The sequence below is a fragment of the Triplophysa rosa genome, linkage group LG11, assembly GCF_024868665.1.
Source record: "Triplophysa rosa linkage group LG11, Trosa_1v2, whole genome shotgun sequence".
Lineage (NCBI taxonomy): Eukaryota > Metazoa > Chordata > Actinopteri > Cypriniformes > Nemacheilidae > Triplophysa > Triplophysa rosa.
Window position 1 is genome coordinate 3,968,542 of NC_079900.1, and position 27,749 is coordinate 3,996,290.

The 27,749-nt window shown below is 38.0% G+C and overlaps 1 protein-coding gene across 10 annotated transcripts; it reads right to left on the reverse strand.

Moving 5' to 3' along the window:
• On the reverse strand, window positions 1-27,730 carry sun1b (Sad1 and UNC84 domain containing 1b). 10 transcript variants are annotated; one of them, XM_057345362.1, is made up of 24 exons: window positions 26,393-26,663; window positions 24,137-24,231; window positions 13,837-14,034; window positions 11,649-11,833; window positions 11,171-11,386; window positions 10,811-10,891; window positions 10,319-10,426; window positions 10,002-10,100; window positions 9,623-9,697; window positions 8,844-8,927; window positions 8,611-8,709; window positions 7,503-7,596; window positions 7,306-7,364; window positions 5,972-6,174; window positions 4,944-5,204; window positions 4,153-4,245; window positions 4,016-4,059; window positions 3,792-3,936; window positions 3,448-3,714; window positions 3,066-3,150; window positions 2,860-2,975; window positions 2,599-2,766; window positions 2,370-2,462; window positions 1-1,474 (listed from the first exon to the last, which is right to left on the reverse strand). In XM_057345362.1, the coding sequence occupies exons 1-24, from the start codon at window positions 26,402-26,404 to the stop codon at window positions 1,358-1,360; spliced, it is 2,997 nt and encodes a 998-aa protein (XP_057201345.1). In that variant the 5' UTR covers window positions 26,405-26,663; the 3' UTR covers window positions 1-1,357. The 10 variants fall into 10 exon arrangements, with proteins under 10 accessions (XP_057201345.1, XP_057201346.1, XP_057201347.1 ...); XM_057345363.1 differs by having other exon boundaries at window positions 26,402-26,662; XM_057345364.1 differs by having other exon boundaries at window positions 24,137-24,302; window positions 26,402-26,662.
• Between the last annotated feature and the right edge of the window lie 19 nt (window positions 27,731-27,749).

Genomic DNA, 27,749 nt, shown 5'->3' on the forward strand with positions numbered 1-27,749 from the left:
GGTTTTCATGTGGACAGAATTTTACGTTTTTAATCACTCATTTACTGTACTTGAGTCTTTAATTAAAGCTTCAATAAGAAATCATGGAAATGTCCTTAAAATTAAAATTCTTTACTGATACAACGAAGAGTACTGCAGCCGAAAAACAGAACTAAAAATATAAACAGACCAATATGCATCGAAAAGCATTTTACAAAAACACACAGGCAGCACAAAGTCCTATTTCTGAACGAAATCTCTGCAAAATAAATAGTCATGAACAAAATGAAAAGTATTTTACAAACGGCCGCCTTCCGATCGAGAGCACTGACTAAAAGCGGTTCCATAAATGAACCTTTGACTCTTTAACATACCCAATGAATTACATAGGACTCGTGCGACAAACTTTTTCTTTATGAAGACATAACAGTGCATCCTCTACCGAAACTAAAATGTCGAACACAGACACTATTAAAAAGAACAAAATAATATTGACGGGGTGGGGCGCACCCCTTTATGCAAAATCAACACTGATAGAAGTCGATTAAAAAAGACTTGTTACAATAAGTTACATTCCTGCAGGTTATCATGACTGTGATATGACTATTGACGGCTCCAGTTTTGCTTAAACTTTCTTTTACATCCAGACACCATCTGTATGCACAAATCGGTGTCTTGAACAATTTATGGTTGTTAAGAGTTTCTACAATGTGAAAAAAATCTAGTGCTTGTTTGGGTGATCTCATGAAAACAGGTCTGGGTCCAATTTTGAACTCATTTCCATGAAAAAAAGACTTCGTTTTTGCAATTTGCATTATGCTCCAAGGAGAATGTGTCAATATCTTTACTGTTATACAGTATTATCCACACGGTTTAATAAAAACGTACTCTTCCTTACACAATTCCATTTCAGTTTTGAACTAAAGCGTGAGCTGATGTTGACACGTTTCATGAGATTTAGTGGTTAAAAGGAACAACAGCCCGTCCCATAGCGGATCAGTGTCCTTGCAGACTAATCAAAGCGGCAGTGATGAGTGGACGAGCTTAAACTTCAGCTTAGAGACTTACGTGAGAATTCAACGTCTCTGAAAACAAAATATACACAGAATGAGAAGCATGTTCGTCTGAAGGCACAAATACATCTACGGGTGAGAGCCTATGAGAGCGGGAGCAAACGTATCTACTTGACAGATCAGTGCAAGAACGGGGAAATGAGTGCATTTGTGAAAATCCTTATCTTCAATTCCTGCTGCGCTCCGTTTGTAACTCCATCATTCGTATTAAAGTCTTAAAAACGTCAGTCTCTTTCGTGCTGCTTCACAGTCCAAGCGTGTGTCTATGTACATAAAGGGATCGAGTAATGTACAGCGGGGTGGGATTATTGAGCGTGCGGGCGGCCGTGAACTCTGAAGCGGTACAGGCAGGTGTACTCCGGGTGACCCCAGTTTGACAGCACTCGCATCTCAATGATCTGAAAAGCCTTGTCATTGTTTTCCTGGAAGAAAGAAAACATGAACATGGTCAGTATATTGAAAAACATTAAAGTAGTGATCCTAAGGGAAGTCGGGTCAGCATATTTGTACAATATTTTGGTTTTAATATGATTAGGTCATCAAAATATGAGGGTGTAGGGTACGTCGTAAAGTTTTATTCTTTGCATACAAAAACAAAGCTCACTGAAAAATAAAGCACATTGACTACATGTAATCAGTTAACAAGACTTTGTTATTTTGTACTAAAACTATTTTGTACTAAAACTTCAAAATTCTTCTGAAAGATGAGCTTCAGTGTGCACTCCAAACACAACTACATTTTTTAAAATGTTCAATAAATGAAAGTCTCTTGAATAAAAGCAGAAAACATTGATTTTCCAAAGTTGGACTTCGCTTTTGGCTATTACTTTGTAATATCGTCGCCGTCCTTCCGAAACCTTGAATGTCCAAATTAGCTGTTGTTAAAGTTGACAAGCACTTTTGAATACTTTTTATTGGTTAGATATTTGCAGAACCCAGTGACGAACATAAAGGGAGACAAACAATAATAATGATTTATGGCAAAAAATAAGGTTTCAGAAAAACAGCAGCGATATTTAATTGAAATATTGAAAGTTACAATCAAACCATTGTCAAACCAAGGCAGTAGGTGTACTTTGATTTTAGATGATTATGGTAAAAAATCATTTTAACTGAGCAAGTACAATAGTAATACAGTATAGTACTACATTAAAATCAGAACTTTTAAATGTGACAAAAGAATCTTATAGTTTGTATAGTTCAGTTAAAATACTGAATAGCACTGAATACACTAAAATGACTGCATTTAAACTCGCATTACTGCAGTGATTAACACACAATTTTGAATCATTTCATCATGTAGGCGCTGTATATTACCATAACAGGGAAGATTTGTAGGGAATCTCCATCGTCCTGGTAAGTGTAGTCACCTAACAGTTTGGCCTCTTCCTGGTACTCATCATCCAAACCCTGCAGAGACACATGACCTCACTCACCACACTGCAAAAATGTTTTAACCACCAACCCACGTGCCAAAATATGACGGCTTCAGGGTATTCCGTCACTTATCTCGATGCAAATCTAACTTGTGAGCGCTCAGTCTTACATAGACGGTGAATCGTCGCGGTGCGCTGCTGATGTTGCCGGACGGAGAGAGAGATTTGGGGATGTGTTCCAGACAGAAGGATGTAGGGAGCACTTTCAAAGACAGCCTGATCACCAGGTAACCATGAGAGCCTTTAAATGCCCAGCAGTTGCCTGGGTACATGTCCGGCTATAAGGCAGACAAAAAAAACCAAACACATGTTAACATTTGATTTTGAAAATTGAATTAGAATTTTGTTGAGATATTTCACATGTGCCCTACCTGAATGACAACACGTGGAGACTGAGAGAAGTACCAAAGCGGAAGTCCAAAGAGGCTCATGAGAGCAGTTTTTGTCTCGTATGTTTCTGAACAGCGTGTGCTGAGGATACTGCCACCTGCACGCACAGACTCGGGTCAGAACGACTTTAAAGGATCAGTGATGTTCTCTGTGTATGCGTGTGTGTGTGTTCGGAAGATGTGCTCACCTCCAGACTCAAGAGCGTAGTCCACCTGTCCCGTGCGGTCCTCGGAGTATAACTTCAAAGCACGCTGGACGATCAGCTGGACTTGCTAAGATTAAAGGAGAAGTACAGGCATAGATTTGAAAGGGGGCGTATTCAACACTTTTATAGCATTCACACGTGTGCTATATGCTAATGTGCTCATGGTTCTCACATCAGTACCAAAATGATTCATACGGTCTTCAATTTTGTTTTTCCAAATGTAAGAAAGCTTACTAATAAAATGTATATTACTTTAGCGTTTTGAAGATGATGAAGAATCATAATCCATGTTTAAATGACATGAAGTTATAGTAGCTGTGATAAGTCTATTTTGACTAAGCGAGGTGAAGACAAGTCCCTGCACCTCTTCTGATATCCCAGCAGCCCTGGCGGTCTGGACGATGGTTTGAGTGACCGTTTCCTCTGTGGACTGCTGCGGTTTGATCTCTTGAAGCTGTAGGGACACATTTCCCAGAATGCTGCGCTCCAGCATGGTTAGCGTCGCGGTGAGGTCGGACGAGCGCATGTATTGCGAAGCCAGCCACGGCAGGAGAGGTTCGGGGATTTCCACTTCTCCTCTGTTATGACCGTAGAGCAGAGCGTACAGCTGCTCTCTCACCTGCGCAGACACCTGGATAAGACAAATGAAAATATGTACATTTAAAGGTGAAGATGACATAAAAAGCACCTCTGTATGATGATACTCACCGTTTCGTGTATGGTATCCAGCCGATCACATTTCCCTTGACATCCCATAACCCCTTGCAGGTCTCCTCTGATGCGCCCGAGTTCTGCTTCCAGCCTCTGAACCTCCAGGAGCAGAGCATCATGCTTCTCCTGAGATACACCGACACTACAGACGGACCACAGCATTAACACGGAGACGGCGAACATTCAGACATGCGTTACAGTAATATGTGTGGCATCTCTACCTGACGGGAGCCGGTGCTGGAGACTCGTGTTTAACATGGATTTCCTGTGATACAAGATAAACGCATTCGATTATTACGGCAGGTTACAAGAATGAAGAGAACAATGTTTCTTGATAAATCATAAGCGTGGGTTTTACCGTAGTTCTGGTGTTCAGGTTCTGGAGGAGGAGTTCGAGCTCCGCCAGTCGAGCCTCTAGATTTGTCTGATGCTGAACATGCTGCTCCTCAGTCTGAACAAATAAAAATAAGAAAACAAACATGTTTGAATATAAATACAGGCATTAAACACAAATAAATAAGACTTAAATTTATAAAAACTAAAAATATTGAAGAAAAAATAGATTTACTAATTCTTATTGGCTAGTCAAATTTGGTCAATGCAAAAGCTAAAAAAATGAACAAAATAAATTATGGAACCCCCCCAAAAATCGTAATAATTGATTTCATCTCACTGATCGACTTGCCTTGTAACTTAAATAAAATTGATTTATGAACTAAACATCTAAATGACGTAGGTAATCTCACTAATTGACTGATTCTCAAAAATAAAACTACATTTAATAATAAAAACTAATATACAAACGAATATAAAAGAAAAACCCTTTCAAAATAAAAAAAATAATGAAAGCTAAAAAAAATTAGGAAAAAATCTAGATAAACTAAACAATTTGATTTGATTTGCTCTTAAATACACAAAGTATACAATCTCACTAACTGGCTAGTCAACCATCACAAACCATCTCTAAAACATATAATTCTACAATCCATTGTTTTAATTTAGATCCTAAATTGATCTTATTGCTGAACTATTGTTGATTTGCCTACAATATCTGCAAAGTTCTGTGAATATCTGACGCTTCTGTTCATTTAGTCACTTTGGACTTTGTGTGACTGAGCGTTTAGACCTCAGAAGGACGAACGGTCTCACCTGTGCTCTGCTGGAAGCATCTCTGTCCATCTCTCCCTTGATCTCAGTGAATTTGGGTTCAAACAGCTGTGAGACCCACAGTCTGAGATGATCTCTGTCTGTCTGTGTGTTTATCTGTTCATGTAACGCCTGAACCAAACCAACAGTCTCCTGATGCTGCTGCTGAGCCTTCAGCTCCCCCTGCTGGATGTTCTCCCACAGTGCCACCACACGCTGCTCCAGTAGAACCAAACGCTTGCTGGTAATGGAGTCTGACACAGGCTGCAAAAGAATAACAACATTTGTAAGGCTGTGCAGTATGATGTTACTTTTAAACTATGATGCGAGATGCAAATTTAAATACTGTAGGACATTTATGTTATGTTCAGCAGATTGCTACAGGGTAATTATCAATAACCAAAACTATTAAACATTTCTGATAATTCAATAAAACATTTTGAAAAAACTAAATGAAAATTAGAAATACTCCCTAAGTAAAGTTAGGCACAAAAATGATTAACCAAAGATAAATAAACTTAAAAATAAAAAGAAATTAAGCTTAAATAACGATATAAAAAATAATAAAATAACAAAAGCACCTAACAAAAAATGTATTGAAATTATTGTGAAATTTAAGAATATCAAAATAAAAGCTAAAAAAAACACCAAAATGACTGGACTGCACAATTAAAAAAAAAGAAATCTTTGCAAGAGTTACTTTTTTTTCGTTGAAAAGCGATAAATCTGAATCCATCCATGTGAAGTAAAATCAATATCTGCCGTATCTACTTTGGTTGCCATAGTAACAACTTCAGTAGGATACCAAGATACCACTTCTTCTCCGAAAACTAAGAGTAGGTGTCATTATGTAAAAAGCTGGAAATCACGTACACCACAGCGCATGAAATGTGGCTTGGATGGGAATTCAGAGAATTGCTGTTTAGACCACAAAAACTGAACTAATCTGAATCAGATGTGTGAATGCTTCAGCGTAAACAAAGCCCGAGAATTTTGAATCAAAGCTGAGTGAATAAGGTCTCGTTCTTCACCCGTGAGGTGACTTCGGGTGGCACGTGATGTTCCTCCACCAGCGCCTTCGATGTGAAAGCAGGAAGTGCAGGTAAAGAGGGTAATGAGGGGAGAGACGGGAGGGCAGGAAGTGATGCGAAAGAGGGCACCAGAGTCTTCCACTCTGTGAGGTTTACAGCAGGAAGGCAGGTCAGGAAACTGGCCGGACCGAGATACCACAATCCTGCAAAACAAAACAAAAATCCATGAGCTGAGCTAATGTGTTTGCAAAATGAGAAGGCATTTTTGGGGTAAAGATATTCACTAGAATTTAAAAATATCTTCGCAAGACCCTTTTTAAGACCACTCAAGAGTTTATTCAAGTTAAGCAGGAGAAGAGAAAAGAAAGAGAGATAATGAGCTCGCTTGTGCATTTTTGCTTATGTGTTAAAGTAATGAACAGATTTAGCAAAACCACATGAGTTGGATTACAGATTATCGCATAAGTGTGGTTGTTTATCAGTGCCGCTTCTCAGAGAAATGTTCTGGGTTCAGCACAAGTAAAAATCGATGGGCACCATATGTGGCTCTCGTGTTTACTACCGAAATGTTAAGAAAACAAAATGTTGATGTAAACAATGTTATAAGAGTTGTACCTTTTCAAATGTGTAATTTAACATGTATTCCAGTGCAATACCTCGACTTCCAATGTAAGATTAACTAGAATATATATGATTTCTGTCTGCTGAGGGAGATGTTTTTTTTGCAATAAATCGACAGCTTAAAGGGGTGATATGACACGGCTAAAACAAATATTATCATCTGTTTTAGATGTAATGCAATGTGTAAACACAATTTAAGGTTAAAAAACGCTGTATTTTCCATATACCGTGCATGTTTGCTCCGCCTCTCTGAAACGCGCAGATTTTTAACAAAGCTCATGGCTCTGAAAAGCGAGGTGTGCTATGATTGGCCAGTTAACCAGTGCGTAGTGATTGGTCAAATACTGTAAGCGTGTGACGGAATTGTAACGCCTCTTACCATATTTGGAACATCAGGTCCCAAAGCAATTGTACTGACAGGTACGCCCACATTACTTGCATATACATTTGGGCGGTCTTAGTCAAATCATACCAGGAACTGATGTAGATTTGTGGGGGTGTGGTTACACGAGGCGTTTCAGGCAGCTCTGGGTGAGCATTCTCTTTTAGACAGAATGCATCTTTTGTTCCCACACTTTAATTTTTGCAATTTTACGTGTCTAATACATGCATTGGCAACTTATAACACACCAAAGACACGTATTCGCACCATATGACCCCTTTAAAGGCAAAATCTAACACCAGTTATATATATATAAAAAAAAAACACTTACCAAACAGTAGCAGGAAGGGAAGCAGGAACAGAAGAAGCTTTAGTAGTTTGGGTAGACACCTGACAGACAAAAAAACATTCAAGAGAAAGAATTCGGACTTCAAATAAATCACATTATACTGGCTAAAACACAACGGGACAAACAAGAATGTTTATAATATAACAATGCATATAAAGATGAAAGGTTTGAACTCTTACCTGGTGAGAATAAAGACGTTCATAAAAGACATTAGAGTTACCAGCTGGTACCACCCTGTGCCCAACCACCAGAAGAGACCGCTCGCTGCTTTCCCTGCTCAAAACACACGTGTGAGAGACAAAGAGAAAGTTTGGTGAGAAGAAAAAAAACAGTGCTCAACTTTAGAAATGTTGTGTGAATGTTACCAGCTGAATATGGAAGACTAAAGGTGTCCAGAGAAATCAAATTATCAAACATTTTAATTTGGAAAAAGACATTTCTAGAAGTCACGCCACGTCAAAAGAGAAAAGAAAAAGTTGTGTTTGTTCAATTAGCCAAATTATTGTTGGATGTATAGGTTAAAAAAACTCGTCAAAGCTTAAAATGATGAATTAAATGTCTGTTCACTGTTTTTATATTATGTTTATACGAACATGTTTTTATTAGGGCTGTCAAACGATTAATCGCGATTAATCGCATCCAGAATAAAAGTTTGTGCTTGCATAATATATGTCTGTGTACTGCGCATATTAACGTTGTGTTTATAATCACATACATGCATATATTTAAGAAAAATTTAAAATATAAAAATAAATAAACGTTTATATGTAATTTAAGTTATTGGTAAATATAAATAATACATCTCAAAATTGTATTAAATATATATATACATTAATGTATACGTTTTTGTATTTACAAATACAAATTAATATGCACAATACACGGACACATATTTAAACAAACTTTTATTCTGGATGCGATTAATCGCGATTAATTGTTTGACGGCCCTAGTTTTTATTAATTGAATCAAATCTTTTTTTAGTGGCACATCTAGTCTTTCATACTAGTAAGATAGAAATGATTCACGGAAGAGAATCAGTAGTTCAGAGTCAAACACCGGAGAGGGATTTGAATCACCCGAGCTGAAAGTTCAGAAAGCAAAAGTGTTTGTGGACTGCTGGTTAAAATGATTCAGGAAGTGTGAAGCGTTTGAAAAGAATCATCAAATGTATCATGATCATGAGTCGGCCGACTCTCTGTGCATGTGGAGAAAGAGCATGAGGAAGAACAGAGCGTGAGAGAAGACAAACATGCTTCAGAAGAATAAACAATCTGAAGTATATCAACCTGGAGACAACACTGCCAACCACAGAACGGACTTCATCGTACGAGCCACAAACGCAGCGGCTGAAGCCAAACCACTGCAAACCCTCAGCAGACCAGAACCTGAGTGTGAACCAGCACATACAAACCAACAATCCAGATTTATTACAATTCATTTTCAAATCGGAAAAAAGAGAACAAGGACAAGTTTATAAAAGCACAAATGTCTGTTTATCGGAGTGATAGAGTTATTTAACCTGTGTATGAAACAAGAGCCCACAGCGCAGCGCGAATGTGACGGGCGTAGAAATAATGTTGCTGCGCTTCTTCATAAGCATCACCTGTGAATCAGCAGCGGTATCAGCATCATTTTAACCAGATACATATGCAGTGAAAACAAGTACATGGACACAAATACAGATTTGAGAAATATCAAACAAGTGAAAACGGTTTTAAAATAAAGTCAAAATTAAGTCAACGATCAAGCGATTTCAACATTTTCACAACAGGCGAGGTGAAAGCATGTCTGCAATGCAATTCAGTCTAAAGTTCATGCGGTCGCTCCAAGTGTCCGGTGACATTTAACACAACCGGCAAATGCCTTTAAGACACCATTAAACTTGATGTTTTATTAATAGTTACATTAAAATAAGATTTTATACGCAAAAACACCCACGGGTTTAAGTGTTACGTTTTCTTATTAAAATACAAAATAAAAATAATGACAGTTACTGCCACATAAATAATAAACATCAACCCCTCCCACCCACCTGCAATCCCATCACGCATCTCTTTCTCTCTCTCTCTCCATAGTTAACTTTAACGCAGGTGGAGAGAGTGGGTGTGATTGTGCATAGACGCATGAAACCCCTACAAAACCCAAAATACTTCCCCCAATCATTTCAACAGTTCTTCTCAATTTCGAATATTCATGAACGCCAAAAGCAAGGAATAAATGAAACCACATAAATCACAACTACATATCAGTACGGTGACCGTCATATAGTCGAAAGCTAATTCGAGATGATGCGCTCACCTGTCTTGTCTATAACGTTCATATGGGCGTCTGCGGTAGTCTGATGGACGGCTGTGGACACGGAGGAGGACGATGCTAAAGAATACGCAGTTGATTTTTAAAATGGCACGTCAAATTATTTCAAGAGACAATAAAGGGTGTAAAAACACTTAAGAGGACGATAATTGTTTTTGAAAATCAAAATAAGAAAGACAACTAGAGCTGAAAGTTCAGAAAGGAAACAGGTTTGTGGAGCGTTTGAAAAAAGCCATCAGATCAAACGATGATGACAGACGACTCAGTGCACGTGAAGAGTTGATCAGTGACACGAGGAAAAACAGGACGAGAGAGAGAAACAAAAACATGCTTCAGAAGAATAAACAATCTGAAGTATATCAACCTGGAGACAACACTGCCAACCACAGAACGGACTTCATCTTACGAGCCACAAACGCAGCGGCTGAACCCAAACCACTGCAAACCCCCAGCAGACCAGAACCTGAGTGTGAACCGGCACATACAAACCAACAACACAAAATCCAGATGTCAAGCAATTCTTCTATATCATCGGTTTCAAGTTATTGTGTGTGTGGTAAATGATAATTACATGCTAATAAACAGATTAGCTATCACTAATCAAAATCACTATTGACACAAAAAAAGAGAAAGGTCGATTGAAATGGAGTTTTCTGGGAAGATCTGGTAAAGGTGTATAACCTGTGTAAGTAACAAGGGCCCACAGCGCAGCGAATACGCTTCGTGTATAGGACGTGCGTTTGCGTTCCATGTGGACTTCCACACGCTGCTTTCCTTTACAATCATCACCTGGGAATCAGCAGTGACGACAGACACAATGTGACATCACAGGAAGTGGAAACAAACACATGGATACAAAATAATACAACGCAAGTGAATACAAGGTTTAGAAAAACCACACTAAATGAAAACCATACAATTGTGATATGTGGGGCACATTAAAAGACTTTACAACAAGTGTCATTCAGAAGGTTTGAGATCTGTCAAACTAGCTACACAAACACAAGCGGTCCTTAAAAAGACTGAAGTCATGCTAATGTACGGTAAGTAAATGATGGAACCGGTGCATTAGAACATTGACCTCTGTTCCCGCACAACACCAATGTTATGAAACAGAGGTTTATATCATGTGTGCCTATCTGTAGTTCATTGTGCTTGTTTGTGTGTACTTACAAAGCGAGCCATTGAGATTGAGCCGTCTGTCAGCGTTCACCAGATCGCCCACATTTACACTGCCACAGTAACTGTCATGAACTTAAACACACACACAATCAAAATCATCCCCTCTTAGCGGAAGTCCCAGCATGCATTTCCTTTTTTTCTAGAGTTAACTTTAGCACGGGAGAGGAGAGTGGGCGTGAATTTGCACGGATGCATTTTAAGCAGACCGAAAACCCAAATGTTCCCTGAGAAAGCAACCTCCAGACATTTCTCACTTCCTTCTCCAAAATGACTCACTTTTCAGTCTATTTGTACTAGTCATGCTCACTAAAACCATGAAGATATCGATATGGTGTAAGCTGATGTTCTCACCTGTCTTGTCTACACTGTTCACGGTCTGATGGGCGGCCGAAGACACTGATGAGGAGTACGCTAAAGAACACGCCGTCTCTTCATCCGTCTTTAGGTCTGCGTGGAAGCAACAGTCTTTACAGATGTAGCCGTTGGCCATTTTAGCACGCGTTTCTGTTCTACTAGCGTCTCCATTCTCTAACAGCGAGCTGTGATCGGTCGTCCTCCGCCTCCGTGCTAAACACAACGATAAAAAAACGTGAGAGCTACAGAAGTAGTTTATACAGTGAAGATTGAAGGAACAACTACAGCATGAGTTTATCTATAATCTGTATAATCTGTATCAGCATAAGGTTAGAGGGCTCAGAGAGGTCATCTGAAAAAGTACGGTAAACTGTTTTAGAGGCGGAGCTAGCTAAAGGACACGTGTTCACTATGAACAAAAATTCTGATCAAGATGCGAAGAGGAAACGGGTGAAATGGATGAAAAGCCACTGACCGGAGCATGCGTGTGTAGTGGAGCTCTGCCTGAGGGCCGACTCATCCAGCAGACTGGAGATCAGAGATGCATCGCTGGCGGTACTGATGATGCTCAGGTCGGTCTGATCTTTCTGAGGAGTCTGATTCACACTGTGGGACTCGTACATGGACGATTCCTGCTGTTGCCTTCTGCTCCGCACAGACCTGTGGGGAAACAAACGTAAGGTTGGGAAACAGTCATGATATATTTGAGGTGGGGAGAAAGGCCAGACTTGAACCTGGATTTCCAGCAAGAGCACCACAGCTTAAGATATACCACAACACTTTAAGTGATCTTAAAGTAATATTAATACTTGTTTTATTGCTATTATTTATTATAACTACTACTATTTACTAGTAAATTAACCATTTAAACTAAATAAACATTTTATGAAGTTTTTACTAGTTTATTACTTTTTCCTACAGAATCTAGAGATGCACCGATATATCGGAGAAATAATCGAGACAGTCCTCACTGCAGAACACAAGATCCAGGGGAAGAGGTTGGATCCAGATCCAACTCCTCCCACTTTATATACTTAGCTGCAGTTTAGAAAGTAAGTTGCAACCCATGGCCAACGTTTGCTCTTATCAATGTCATCGTAATTATGCCTGCGAGTAATGATCGCAGTTAAATATATGTTAACCCAAACCCTTACACTAAACCTAATAACATACATTATTAAAAACATGTTAATAAATAACATTCGTCTTCAGCAAGTTTGTTTTCCGCCAAAAGAATAACTTTAGGTAATAACACACATTAACATGTTACAAGCGTGACACTCGTGGATTTGTCTGTATCTTACTATACGAGGACATGAACTTCATCCAAAGAGTTGTTCTGAGTTTATTTAGTTCTGAGTGTTTCACTGTTTGAGTGAAGCTACCTTCAAACACACTGAAAATCAAGCGTCCTCGCTACAACCCGTCAAAATAAAAGTCCAGTTAATTTCTACCAGATCAGACAAAATATTTACTTGCAGTAAGGATCAAATATACTATAGTACACATAGAATTTTACTGCAGTTTAATGTAATACATTTGTGCATAAAAATCCTTTAGTACGCTATAGTTTTTAACTACGGTATAGTTAATAATTGAAAATACAGAAAAAGGAAAAGATGAATTTGGGAAAAACTAAAAATCATATGGCCCTAGTTTATTCATTTGTATAACGTTAATGTCCTTTTTAAGTTACCTGTCTTTTTATGTGATGACCTGCACTGCACTGTGTTTTTTAAAAGATGATAACAGACGTATACTGGTGCTACAACTGTTTTGACCTCTGTAGCACCGGTGCCATGTCCAAAAAAAGTTAACGTACAGCCCTGCCACGATCATTTCTCATAACTCTGTCAGTCAAACGGTTCATTGTTTATGTATGATAGGCAGGTGAGCTGTAAAATCTCGTTTTAAGTCATACCAAAAATGTGCAGAACACAGAAACACACATTTTCGAGGAATGTTCATTCTTAAACACTTACAAAACTGGAACACTACCGAAAACAGAATCTTAAACTTTGCAGAATAGCACGATTATATGCGTAATGTGGATTTGATATGTACAACACCGCTCAAATGTTTTGAGTCATTTAACTAAAACGCTTCAGTCTTAAAAATCTTTATAACTGAAGGTGTATACTTAAATGTTTGAAATGACATTTGTAGACAAAACATTTAACTGTGCCAACATATTAATTTCTTAGAATACTAACATTTTATTTAAAAAAGGTTTTTGAAATGGATGACTCGGATTAAATAAAGAGCCAGAATAGATGCGAGTAGATAGACGTATAGACATAAAACTGTCTTTAATACGGTTTAAAAAGCATCTCAGGGTGAGACTTCAAGAACTTGCTTAACGAAACAGAAGAGATTTTTACGGCTTCTAGATAAGGGTGACTACACTAAAGATGATAACAGATGACATTGGTTTGATTCATTTTTTCTATAGTTACCAAATAATTACACCTGTAGACTCACAAATGTAGAAGCATTTAACAGTTGAGTAAACACATAAAACCTATGACAAACTAGGCCGTCCCAAAAATGAGGCCCATATTACCCAAACGTGCTGACGAGAGGCTGTGGATGTGCACAGATAAGAAGTGATGTCGTTCGTTGAGGCGTGATATCATATACTGACAGAGAGATGATCATCTGACCTGCTCACGCTGCTGGTGGAGGTGCGCTTGTAGGAGCTGTTGTTGTGATTCTGCGTGAGCTCAGCGAAACTGCCGTCACCGTAAAAACCGGCGCTGGTTTGCAGTCTCAAACTCCGGCGTGACATTCTGGGCGAGTCGTACACGGGATTGATCTTGTGCTCCTTCTCGAACTCAAGAGCGGCGGTGGAGTAACTGGAGCTGAGGAGAACAGAGGAGAACACGTCAAGTCAGAATCTTGTGAATTACAGCTGCAGTCTTCATCTGAACTAAAGTCATTTACACACAAGGCTAGGGCTTTGAAAACCAGGCAACATTCCAGGCAGACCTGACACAAGGTTTTTAGGGCAAGTTATGAAGATTGGTCTATAATTACATGTGGAAAATATGATTTGTGCACCTGCCTAGAGCCACCCGGCCCTGTTAAACCTGCGAGATGGAGTAAGGACGGTCACCAAAACGCTTGCTGCAACAGATGAGACAAACTGTGCTTAGCACAATAACAGCCCATAACCATTAATAAATCTGCTCAAAACAATTATGAAAGGACATACAGAAAGAATGCATGTGATAAATATAAAAACAATATTAAAGTACTTGTCATAAGGTTGGGCACACCTTACCAATTCCCGCCTTGGTTTCAAAATGTGTAAAACTCATAAATTAATTTAATTTATTAGGTAAACAAGTTATGCACTATGCAAGCATCAAGGCAAGGGTATACTATTAAATACTATAGTACATTTCTTACTATATAAAGTGGCCTTTTGCCTAGATCAGGGGTTTTCAATGCCAAGGAATACCAAGGACCCCTAAATAAGACCCCCCAAATAAGATCCCAAATATAGACCCTTTCTAAAACAGATCAATTTAAACTTTGTAAGATAAATAGGAAATGTGATATACTTTGAAGACAACATTTTGTTTCCGAACTTAAAGGGATACTTCACCCAAAAATGAAAATTCAGTCATTATTTACTCATCCTAGTGTTGTTCCAAATTCCAAACAGAAAGTATCCCTTTAAATAGTTGGCTGCACTTGTTGGATGAACGCTGAAAATAAACATTTTCAATTCAAATGTATTTGTATAAACTAAACTTTCACTTTGAGTGTGAAACTGTAATGAAAAAAACTAAAGATTGAACCCTCGTTTGAAAACCACTGGCTTAGACTACATCCCTACACTGAAATGCATCATGGCATGCTTTTAAACAGAACTAAAAAGTCATATAAAATTCAGTATTTACATAGCTCATGTCTGTTTCTGTCAACCAAAAAAAGCAACAGGATTACCCCGTCATCTCAAGCAGAGCCTATTAAAGTCTTTCAGTAACCTGCTCTCAGCTTTACCTGCTTCATACACAGAGGCTTTCTTACCACTTCAACATCACCATCAGCCTGTTACTCAAACCACAATCATGACCGTTGGGAAATAAAACACTATTATAACAAATAATCATAATGAGTTGATCATATAACAAGGCTTCTTTTAGCTAAGATGAAGCATATTTAAAGCTGAAGTATATCATTTGTTGATACATGATGTTAAAATAGCAAGTGCAATTTTCAGGCATAATAAAAGACTAGGGATGTAACGATTCACTCAGCTCACGATGGGATGCTATACGATATTCATAATACTGATCTTACGATACACATTTTTCATGCCCTTTTTATTCTCTCAAATGCTGCACATTTCTTTGTAAAATAAAAAGATATTTTACGTCAAATAACAAAACTAACTTGCAATTTTAAAACAAATTTCAAATCAAATAAAAAATGAATAATACAAAAGTCTCTTTATTATAAACAAACTACACGTAAAAGTACAGTCCGGCCATCCGAGTGTGCGCGTTGCCCGCATGGCGTAATTTTCGTCAAAAGGAGTGTCCGCGGTCGTAGTATCAAGGTCAAGTAGACCCGGCCCTTAAGACCTTTCCTAACTTGGATTTTTAAAACATTTTTTAAGAACTATCAGCATATCCACGTTTACTAAGTTAGCAGTAAACACAGCGGCCCCTGCCGTTTAAAAAAAAGTATTACGATTAATTTAACATCTCAACCAACTTCAATCAGATTGTCAACTGGCTCATGGGGAATCGTTAAATCCCTATAAAAGACACAATCCCTTTAGGGCCGTCACAGTATCAAGTTTTTACTACACAATTATTGTAGCCAAAAGAATTCACAACAGCGACATTACCGTGCCACCAATTGATATTATCGCGGTATCGAAAGATGGTGTTTTAAAAGAAATAAATGCTGTCAGTCAAATTCATCTTTAAATTAGTTTCTTTGCATTTGTGTTGTATATTGTGAGTGAGATTTATTGACCAAATAAAAAAAGTAGGGAGAAAGAGAAGTTTGTAAACATTGTGACTCAAGGCAAAACTTGTGCAAGTAACCCTATAATTATTATTACATCAACGATTCATACAAAAACTCCTTACAGCACTCAGAATTGGGGATGGGTATCGTTAAGATTTTAACGGTATTACTACTATTATCGATACTGCTTATCGGTCCGGTACTTTAACGGTATTCTTATCAGTACTTTTTGATATAAAAAGAAACAAATTAGGAACAGAATTAACATTGCTTTATTTAAATTAACATAAATAACAATAAATAAATAATTAAAAATAAATAAAATTCTTCTTTTTCATAAGTTCTTCTTATAGCATATATTATATAAAGAATGTAAGAATTCAGGTAACGTCTGTTAGCATTCACCATACATACCTGACGTAGATGGGGCATAAGTAAGGACTAAGCAGTCAAAAACAGTGCATCTCTCTGTCTGTACATGATGCACTTTTGACTTCCACCACTAGGTTTTGTTGCACTTGTGGCATCAACTTTGATGAAGTGTAACCACACTTTTGAAAGTTTAGTTCTCTCCGCCATCGTCGCGAATTAAGAGCGTCTTTCTTCTGTGCGGCTGTTCGTGTGCGTGCGCGCTGTGTAGACACAAACTGCGTGAGAGACACGTGACGTGCCACCTCGCGCGCTGTGCTGGGAATAATATGCTTGCGCCAAAGACCAAATTCTTGCTGTTATTAAAAATTACAAACTATTGTTGATATAAAATGTGCAAGATAACGTTAATGTAGCAATAACATATATGATTTTTTTTCCCGAGGACCGAAAGCAGAACCGATAAGTGCGGAGCTTATCGATGCTCCGGTCTTTCATAATTTTGCCCCGGGGCCCGTTTAATACCGGGTTTCGGTACCCATCCCTAGTCAGAATCTGATAACACAAAGCATGAAATAAACTAAGGAAATGAGATACGTGCCACACAACCTTCTGGAAACAACATTACATAAGGCATTTGATCGACGGTTTCATCCAAAACGACTTAACGGAGCATTCGGTTTTCATTTTGTGCTCCTTGGGAATCAAACCTACAGGAACACCACCAAACGGACGACTATATTTAGCAGAACATTACTACTAAAAACAAACATTTTGAAAGTCGGTGTCTTGCTCATAAAAACAGCCGCTGGAACCATGCCACATCAGATTATAATGAATTTAACACACCCACCCGCAGTCGGTTTATTCCTAAAACGTCCCACAATCACCAGAAGTCAGATTATCTTTACAGTGCACGCTCTCTGAACCTGCAGCGATATGTTATGACAACAAGAAAGGTGCAAAAGTTTGCTTCTTTGCCAATTTCCTATTGTAATACATTACAGCTGGTTTATTCATACACAATAAATAATTCACACGGATGTTATGGCATGATGTTTTCATGGGCTTCTTTGTGTCTCCAGGACCGCGGCTTTTTAAACGCATTTTAGGAAATAATTGAGGTTTTCCAGATATTTGAACTCATGGGCAAAACTGCAAAAGTAGACTGTCTGCAAACAAACACCACCAATTTTTTATCTTGTCCAATCTGCTATGATAAACGCGCTAACAATCTGGTTTCTCCGGATTAAAAATAGAGTCCTTCAACAAGACAACACGGCAATATGAATCATTCATGACTATTTGAAAAGCTGAGAAAAGATGTACAAAAAGTGCAAAAGGGATTTAATTCCCCAGTTCTCCAGAAAACATACACAGCTGATGAGAGATGCACAATCATATAACTATGTCCAGTCCACCCCCTCATGCAGTCACTGCTAGAGAAAGAAACTGAAAAAAAAAAACCCAGATTGTTTTCACAGCATCACAGTAAATATTCAAGACACAATTCTATCTAAAGTAGACCGAAATCTACTGAACTCCAGCTAGAACAGAACTGGCTCCAGTCCATTCATGCATCTTATCAAGTGACCAAAAGTACATTCAAGCTATTTTATAATGCACAGCAAAATATGAAGTAAAAGTTTTTCGCAGCTCACAATCACATTTATGAAAATAATGTGTTTGCCAAATCGTGCAGCCCTACCCACAATCCATCTCAGTAATACAGACGTCTGACATGAGAAAATCTGATTAGAGAAAACAGAGCTCACAGTGAGATTAAGAAGAGCGTCTGTGTTAGGACTGAAGAGTTCAGGCTGTTTTCAGAGGTCTTACAGAGTTCAAATCCATGTGTGGTGGTCAATGGTCATGAGCTGATGTCTCTCATACTGTATCATTACAGCACCAGTGGACCCTCTCTTCACACTCACTATAACAACACTTGACCCGAGTCTTTCACACGCTCAAAAATATTCAATGAATAAACTCACAAAATAAAAATTCTGTCGTTATTTATTCACCCTCATGTGGTTGACTTCTGAGGAACACAAAATAAGATATTTTCAGAAATTGGTCAAGTGGTTTTGTGTTCATACAATGGAAGTCAGTAACCAACGTTCTTCAAAATATATTTTGTGTTCTGCTGAAGATTGTCATAAAAGGTTGAAATGGCATGAAGGCGAGTAAGTGATAAATCTTGATTTTTTTACGTAATATGGATTGTTATGAATTGTGAAAGTGACACCTACCTGACTATTTAAAAATGTTGGTACTTGGGTCTTTAAAGGGATACTTCACCCAAATATGCAAATTCTGTACACAGAGAAAGATATTTGTAAGAATGCTTATAACCAGACAGATTTTGCCCCCCATTGACTCCCATAGTAGGAAAAAACAATGTCAGTCAAAAGTGCCCCAGAACTGTTTGATGTCCTAAAAATGTCTTCTTCAGAACAAACAAAGAAAACAAACATAAAAATGATAAAGTAATTTTTCCTACTATGGTAGTCAATGGGGGGCAAAATCTGTCTGGTTACAAGCATTCTTCCAAATATCTTTCTCTGTGTTCATCAGAACAAAGAAATTTATACAGATTTGGATAGGGATGTAACGATTCACTCAGCTCACGATGCGATGCGAGTCACGATTCTGATCTCACGATGCGATTTATTCACGATTTACTCACGATTTATTTTTACAAAATGAGTTAAAACAAATTAGAAATGAACAACTTCCCTTGCATTATTTCTTAAATGCTTCACGTTTCTTTGTATAATAAAATGTTTTATTTCAAATAACAAAACTAAACTGCAATTTTATAACAAATTAATAATAGAAAAAGTCTCTTTAATATAAACAAACTAATACTGTCTGTGCTTTTATTGGATTTTTTTGCATTTAAGAAATATCAGCATGTCCACGTTCAGATTTGCAGTGAAAATAGCGGCCCCTGCTGTTCAAAAAATGTATTGCGATTCAGTTCACACCTCAACCGATTTGAATCGTCACTCATTATAACCGATTTTCAACCGGCTCACGGTGAATCGTTACATCCCTAGATTTGGAACAACTCTAAGGTGAGTAAATGATGACAGAATTTTCATTTTTGGGTGAAACCACAAAATATTGACATCTGAGCTACCAGTATGGTAAAACAATACATCTGGTAAAACCTTGATTTCTTTCATGGTAGGCTTGACAGTTGCATTGAATTGCCCAAGTTTATGAAAAACTACAATCAAACATAAGAACAAGAAAACCAAACTATTAATTTTAGTGACGTCCCATCCTGCAACAACTGCATTGTTTAATTGTTGCAGAACAGAAGCAGTATTCAGGATACACAAAATAATTCAGCTGTCAAACACTTCAGCAGCTGTTGAGTGTCACGGGCCACGGCACAGAGCAAAAGACTCATTCATCATGACTTTCCCTGCCTTTGCAAAATGCACTGCAACTCCACCAATCTAATGTAAGCAGCAGCAGCTATATATTAAGACCATTCTTGGTTCTTTCTAACCCAGTTTTACAGAGACCGCTGTGACAATGCAGATGCTCAAAACCACGTGGTGCATATGCATTAGCACCCGAATCTGGGTAAAAAGTTTAAAAGCTGCTTTTGAAATAAACTTCTGCTATGTGGCAAACAACTACATAAAGTAAAGCTCAAAAAGCAAAGTAGAGAATGTAGTTACAAAATGAGAAACAAAAGTCAAGTACTTCCAGAAATGATGTTGAAATTTACTTTAGCCCCAATCAAACGCCTGAACATCATCTGGCCTGTAAATCTCATGATTGATTTATTGCATACCATGTAAAACAGCAAAGTTCATTTCAATAACCGAATCATCTCTGAGACGGTCCATGTGGGGACATAGTAATCTATAGTATGGTAATTCCTTTCATTACACCCAAGTGACATTGAAAAACAAGTGGCATTATCACAGGCTCAAACATATCCATTTGAATAAAAATAATGCAAAACACAAATTTGATGTCGGTAACATTTTCTCAATTCACTACCATCCGCAGATGTTAATTTTAGATTCTGACTACATGTGATTACAATTACTTTAACTATATAGGCCTAGTCTATAAAGAGTCATTCAGACACCTTGTAAGATATTAAGAAACGTATGTTAGTAAGAAAAACAACAACTGAACATGCGTGTTGTGTTCTCGCAGCCGAGCTCATACAATTGCTCTCTTTGTGTGCACATGTCGGCCTGTCACACGTTGAGTAACTCGGATTCGTCATGACGCTCTGAGTGCCAGCGACAGATGGCTCAACGTTTCGACACACAAGCCCACTTCTTTAGATGACGGTCGGTTTGTGCCCGAGGTCAGTTATGCATCCTACACCGACACAGTCTAGTGAAACTGACACAACAGACCCCACCATAGCCAATGACACTTTAATAGACCTCACAGCAGCCAATAAGACTGTTGCCTTAAACATGAAAAGGACAAGCACACACACATATATATATATATCCCTGAAATTAATAATCAAATTAGAATTTTAAGACATTTCAACTTATTTATGTTCATGCTTCACTCATTCTTTCAACTCATCAAATAAGTTCAACTTTTTAACCTCATTTTTAAAAGTTTCTGCAATTCACTACTAGCCAAAATTTAAAAAGTTTAATTTACTTTTAAAGCCTCAACTTAAAATTAGCTTGTACTTCACATTTGAGGCAGCAAGTTTTTACAGTATATGTCAATTTGTTTAAACGAAGATAGGCAAAACTTAAACCATGTAAACCATGAAAAAAAAAGACTCAATTTCAGCTTCACTCTGTAAAACTATTTTCTGTCATATCTTAAATTCATGCCATTTTTTTCAAATTCTTGTATAATGTTATGCATGCTGCTGTTAAGACGGTTTCAAAGCAACAACAACAAGCTCATGCATGCTTTTGTGGCCCAAACTTAACTTCCGGTACACATAGGGCTGGGCGATATTGACCAAAATTCATATCTCTGTATTTTTTTGATGAAAGGCGATATCCGATATGTATATCGATATTTTCTACAAAGTGGAATAAATGATTACTAGCAAGTCAAAGCCTCATGTGAGATGTCACAATCACCTTTATTAAAATGGCTTGTGAAAAGAAATTCAATGACAGGGTTTTTTTTCCCCTATTTGAAAACATACAGCTGCACACCACTTGTTTAAAACGTGTAAATTGTAAACAAAAATTATAATAACTTTTTTTTTCTCCGTAAGGCACGCTGCGGGTAAAAGAAGCTTCCAACGTAGTCTCGCGTAGCCAGACCTTATCACCGCTTTCTTTGGCCAAGGCCCGCCCAAGAGGCCACGTGAGTGACAGTAAAGCAGCCAATCACGTTTCGTTTTGTGCCGCGTCATTTTTGCAGGTGGTGGAAGAGATTTGTTGTGCTTCCACCTTTTGACATAATCGTTTCATGGTATTGTTTACAGATCGCTTTTTGTTGCTGCTCATCAGATCTTTTCAATCCGAACCATTTCCAAATAACTGAACCATTGTTTTTCTTATTACAAACCAGATCATCTTCTGCTGTGTGGACTGGCACTGCGGCTTCCGCCTTGTCATAAGCAAACTCACTCTGCGCATGGGCACGGCGCATTGTCTAATCCCGCATCGCGTTGAAAAAATATATCGATATATCTTAAAAATCGATATATCGCCCAGCCCTAGGTACACATCCAAAGAATAGAGTCCCTGCAGATTATTTCTGATAACAAGCTAAAGAAATAACAAGTAAATGACATCAGCTAGCAAGTTAAAAGTGTGTCTTGCCACTGTTCATTTTGGTTATCTGTAGCAGAACCGTTACTTGGCTCAACTTAAATGCGACAAAGTTACACGACCCTTTCATCAAACTGTTGATTTACTCAAATTAAAATACAATAAAATTCAACAAATTGTTTATTTAATACAATTATACGATAAAATGTTGAAATAAATTAATATGAATAGAAATTAATTTATATAAAAATCGTTTTATTATTAGCCACTAGCCAGACCGATAAACAAACACAGACCGGTGTCTGGCGTCCAATGAAACCGTCTATAGCCACATATTAACATTGTCATTAGAAAAAATAGTTTTCACAATATACAAGTGCTGGTCATATAATTAGAATATCATCAAAAAGTTGATTTATTTCACTAATTCCATTTTAAAAAATTATATTATATTCATTCATTACACACAGACTGATATATTTCAAATGTTTATTTCTTTTAATTTTGATGATTATAACTGACAACTAATGAAAATCCCAAATTCAGTATCTCAGAAAATTAGAATATTACTTAAGACCAATACAAAGAAAGCATTTTTAGAAATCTTAGCCAACTGAAAAGTGTGAACATGAAAAGTATGAGCATGTACAGCACTCAATACTTAGTTGGGGCTCCTTTTGCCTGAATTACTGCAGCAATGCGGCGTGGCATGGAGTGGATCAGTCTGTGGCACTGCTCAGGTGTTATGAGAGCCCAGGTTGCTCTGAAAGTGGCCTTCAGCTCTTCTGCATTGTTGGGTCTGGCATATCGCATCTTCCTCTTCACAATATCCCATAGATTTTCCAGTACCTGGTTTAAGGACCATGGTATCCCTGTTCTTAATTGGCCAGCAAACTCGCCTGACCTTAACCCCATAGAAAATCTATGGGGTATTGTGAAGAGGAAGATGCGATATGCCAGACCCAACAATGCAGAAGAGCTGAAGGCCACTATCAGAGCAACCTGGCCTCTCATAACACCTGAGCAGTGCCACAGACTGATCCACTCCATGCCACGCCGCATTGCTGCAGTAATTCAGGCAAAAGGAGCCCCAACTAAGTATTGAGTGCTGTACATGCTCATACTTTTCAGTTGGCCAAGATTTCTAAAACTCCTTTCTTTGTATTGGTCTTAAGTAATATTCTAATTTTCTGAGATACTGAATTTGGGATTTTCATTAGTTGTCAGTTATAATCATCAAATTAAAAGAAATAAACATTTGAAATATATCAGTGTGTGTGTAATGAATGAATGACCAGCACCTGTACAAATACTGTAATTAAATACTTCATGTACAGCAGCACTTGATCTGTGCTGACATGCAAACGACCTGCAGATCGAAAACAACAACGATTAACAAAGGACTGCAAAAAAAAAGTTGATTTAAACACTTACAAATATAAGATAATGGAGATCAGTGACATACCACCTTTCAGGTTGAAGAGTTATTACCATTTAAATTCACGTTCCCTGGCATTCTCTAACAAGCCTGGCCCTGGGGTAAAACCGGTGTAAACGCAGACATGTGAAGAGCCACACCTGCATACTGTCATGTCACCTTCTCAGAAACATTTACTCATACACACCTGAACTAAACTGCTGACTCCAAACATCAATGCTCGAACAAACTAAAAACAAACCATGGGATGTTCTTACCAAACCACAAATGCAACATACTTCAGCAATAAAAGATTTAACTCGACAAGGAAAGTTACACAAGTATGTGTACATGTATATTGTACACTACATTGCATATCGAGATGATACAGACAGACAGGATGCGTTTGAGAAGCAGGAACTGTAGTTTTGTCTTTAGTAATCTCACCTGAGGGAATATGTATAGCCTGTGTTATCCGGGGTACAGTGTGGAGGAGTATACGTGTGCAGGCGGGAAAAATCCATGGTAGTTTGTTGATCACGCTGTAAAACGCAAGCCCAAAGAAAAGAGACTTCTAATCCTGCAGAAACAACTCAACGTGTGATGGGTGTGCCTGTACACAACGCATAAATGCTTGAAGTCACACCCACGAAAGCATGCATACAATGCGCACGCAGTCTATAATTCAGCCCGTCTCTGATGAGGAAACTTCTGAGCAAATTTTGAATTCGTGTAGCTGTTTTGCCAAATGCAGGTAAATAAAGATGAAAATATTACGGAATATAAACTATCCCTCCGTGCTTAGGTGTAAATGCACCGCCTGCCGTTTTGTCCGATGAGCAAGAAGGGTGATGCACCACACCTACAGTCAACAATACTGTACTGTACCCACATGAGTCAAATACACGGACACAATGGCACATTTAACCTCAACACTCAATACAAAACCAGGCTTCTTATAGCGATCACTAATAGGTTTTCCAATCCAGACGCTTGATGAAATATTTAAAGGGACAGTTCGCCCAAAAATAAAGATTCTGTCATCATTTACTCGCCTTCGAGTTGTTCCAAATCTGTATAAATTTCTTTGTCCTGATTTGGAGAATGCTTGTGTAACCAAACAATTCTTGGACCCCATTGACTACCATAGTAGGAAAAATTACTTTATTTTTTTTGTTAAAGAAGATATTTTGAAGAATGTAGGACAGCAAATGATTCTGGGGCACGTTTGACTACAATTGTCATTTTTCCTACTATGGTAGTCAGCGGGGCCCAAACTGTTTGATTACAAGCATTAGTCCAAATCTTTCTCCGTGTTCAACCGAACAAAAAAAATGCGTACAGGTTTGGAACAACTAGAAAGTGAGTAATTCATGACAAATTTTTCATTTTTGAGTGAACTGTCCCTTTAAGTGTCGAGCAGAAAACAATGTATAAGCCCATTCATTTTAGAGCTAACTATATGCTAGTTGTATTAATTTCAATATTTCCAGGTCAGCTCTTTAATGGCTGGAAAACACAAATTAAACATAAAAAACCGTCTTCAGGTTTTTTATGACTGTGGGCACAGTAAAGCACATTGCATACAGTCATTGAATAAAATGTCCTCATTGTGCAATTTAGGAGAGACCTGATTTGATCTGCTTTTATGCAACAAATTCTGCTGTGCAGTGATGGAACTTGAATCTTTTTTTCCGGACAAACGTTTCATTTTTTACTTTAATCCAGAGGATTTCTCAACACATAAACGTGAGAATTCACAATACAACAAACCAGGCACTTTTACCCATTTATTCTCTGGTATTCTCAAATGTCTAGATGCACTTGACCTTTGTGGATGCATTTTAGAATATTATCTTTTTTTCATCTTTATTAATCTTACTTATTCCCTTAAAATGCTTCTAAAAAAAAAAAAACTTTGACCGTGCAATGACCATGGATTATAAAAACGGTCAGTCTCCAATACTCAAGAGACAGGCTGAATAATAGGTATAAATCTGATTTGACTTCATATTTTACAAGCCTAAACAAGAACAAGTATGTTCCAAATCTACCACAGAAATTCCAATAAAATCAAGTGTGACAGCCAGATGCTCCTTTCTTTCGTGCCAAAACAGACAGGGAATCTTCTTAAACTGGTTTAGCTATACGCCCCTGTGCACTTCTGCATGCAATGTGCATCTTTATCATTTATAAACACGATAAACTCTTCACACATGACCTCTCATATCTGCGACATTTGGGATTGCAACGCCGGCCGTGTCTCAAAACATAGTGAGCTACCCACCTAGACAGCATTAGCATCGTTTAAACCATTTGCTATGAGACCTGATGCGAATGCGTGCGATTCCCTAGATAGGCAGCTCACTAGGTTGAGACGCAGCCTCGGATTGCAACACTGTAACGCAAATTCTATTATCTACTGTTGAAGAGTTCTGTGCACCTCAGTAGTGCATTTACGTCCGAACTCTTATTTATATAAAGTATACCGTAATATAAATAAACTGACTGCATGCAAGACGGTAACGTTAATGTAGGGCCGTGTTTCCTTTTTGCGGTCAAGAGTTTGGAAAGAACGGAGCTTCATCGACTGTTCACTACTGAGTGAATAAAAATACACCTTAAATCTCAATATATTCTCAATTATCCGTGCACATGGCTCGAATGAAACCACACATGCTAAACAAATACGGCAGCACTTGCCAGTCTGACCATCAGTGTCTATAATCTCATGTTGTTGTGAAGATATTCCAGTTGAGAAATGACAATCCAAAGCAAAGATGCGCAAAATGTGCGCCGCATGTCGGCGGGGGGGTGAGAATTAAAAAGCGGTAATTATCGTGTCCAAACAATAGATCCAAACTCTTAAGACGATCCTAAATCTTCGCGGTAAAAGTTACGCGCTTGACTCACAATTACTAACGCTACTAGGAAAATCCCAAAATGGCTTCCACAACAGTGTCAAACCAGACGGATAAAGTGGCAAGAACGTTCCTACTTTCAGGCTCAATGCCTGTCAATCAAGCGGCATACTTTAAATCTATTGGCTGATAGCCGAAGACCACCGCCTTTCTGCCAACGTCACAAAACGCTTGGATATAAGGATTCAGAAGCCATCCACAAAGCTGTCAACAAATTCAACGAGTGTTGAGATGTAAATACAATTAAAAGTAGATGGTAATAGAAGACACATAACGTATTACTTATAAGGTAACGTTACATTAATACAAATACAGTAAAAATATATTACTGATCGTACAAACAGATTGATCCATATATAAAATATTAAAAAGAAAGGAAAACACTGTATAGTACACAAGGCGGCAAAAAATCCTTACAACAAATTTAGACTTCATTTTTGTCAAAGAACGACAGATAAAGATCATTCTTTAAATACGTTGTGCATGTTTTACAACTTGTCAACGCAACCCCAGCACGCCCAAAAAAATGATACAATTGCACCATCTGCTGGTCATGCGGCGTAATGCTCAAATTACGTTTAAACATTATAGTGGAACATTTGAACAGTAAATGAAGTACAGGGTGGAGTTACCGCCTAACAGCGCACGTTACACATTAACTTCTGCTTACAGAACATAACAGAGAGTTTACAAGCAAAGTGTGACCTTAAATACCTAAAAATATTTCAGACTATTGAAGGCTTTACCCACAAGTTTAACGTTACCCCGAAGAACCTCACACAATGTCATAAGAAGAGGAAGCTACATAAAGCAAAGGTTGGCTCAGTTCGTACACTGCAATAAGTAACTCTAATGTTTACGGTCTACGGCTTAATAATTAAAGTCGGACAATCTTTACTTACTGTTTCTTCCTCACTTCTGCGCACACACACCCAAAGCGGCGCAGGCGGGTCAGTTGCCCAAGTCCAAGATAGCTTGAGCGATCTCTCAAACACAATATTTAGCTTGGAAACCTATATTTAGACGAGTCGAATTATGAACTAGTAAAGTTCAAGCGACGGTGGCTTTCTGTCGTTTTAGGATGACGTGAATGAAGTTCAAGTACATCTCTATGAGGCCACGCAGATGAAACCAATGAA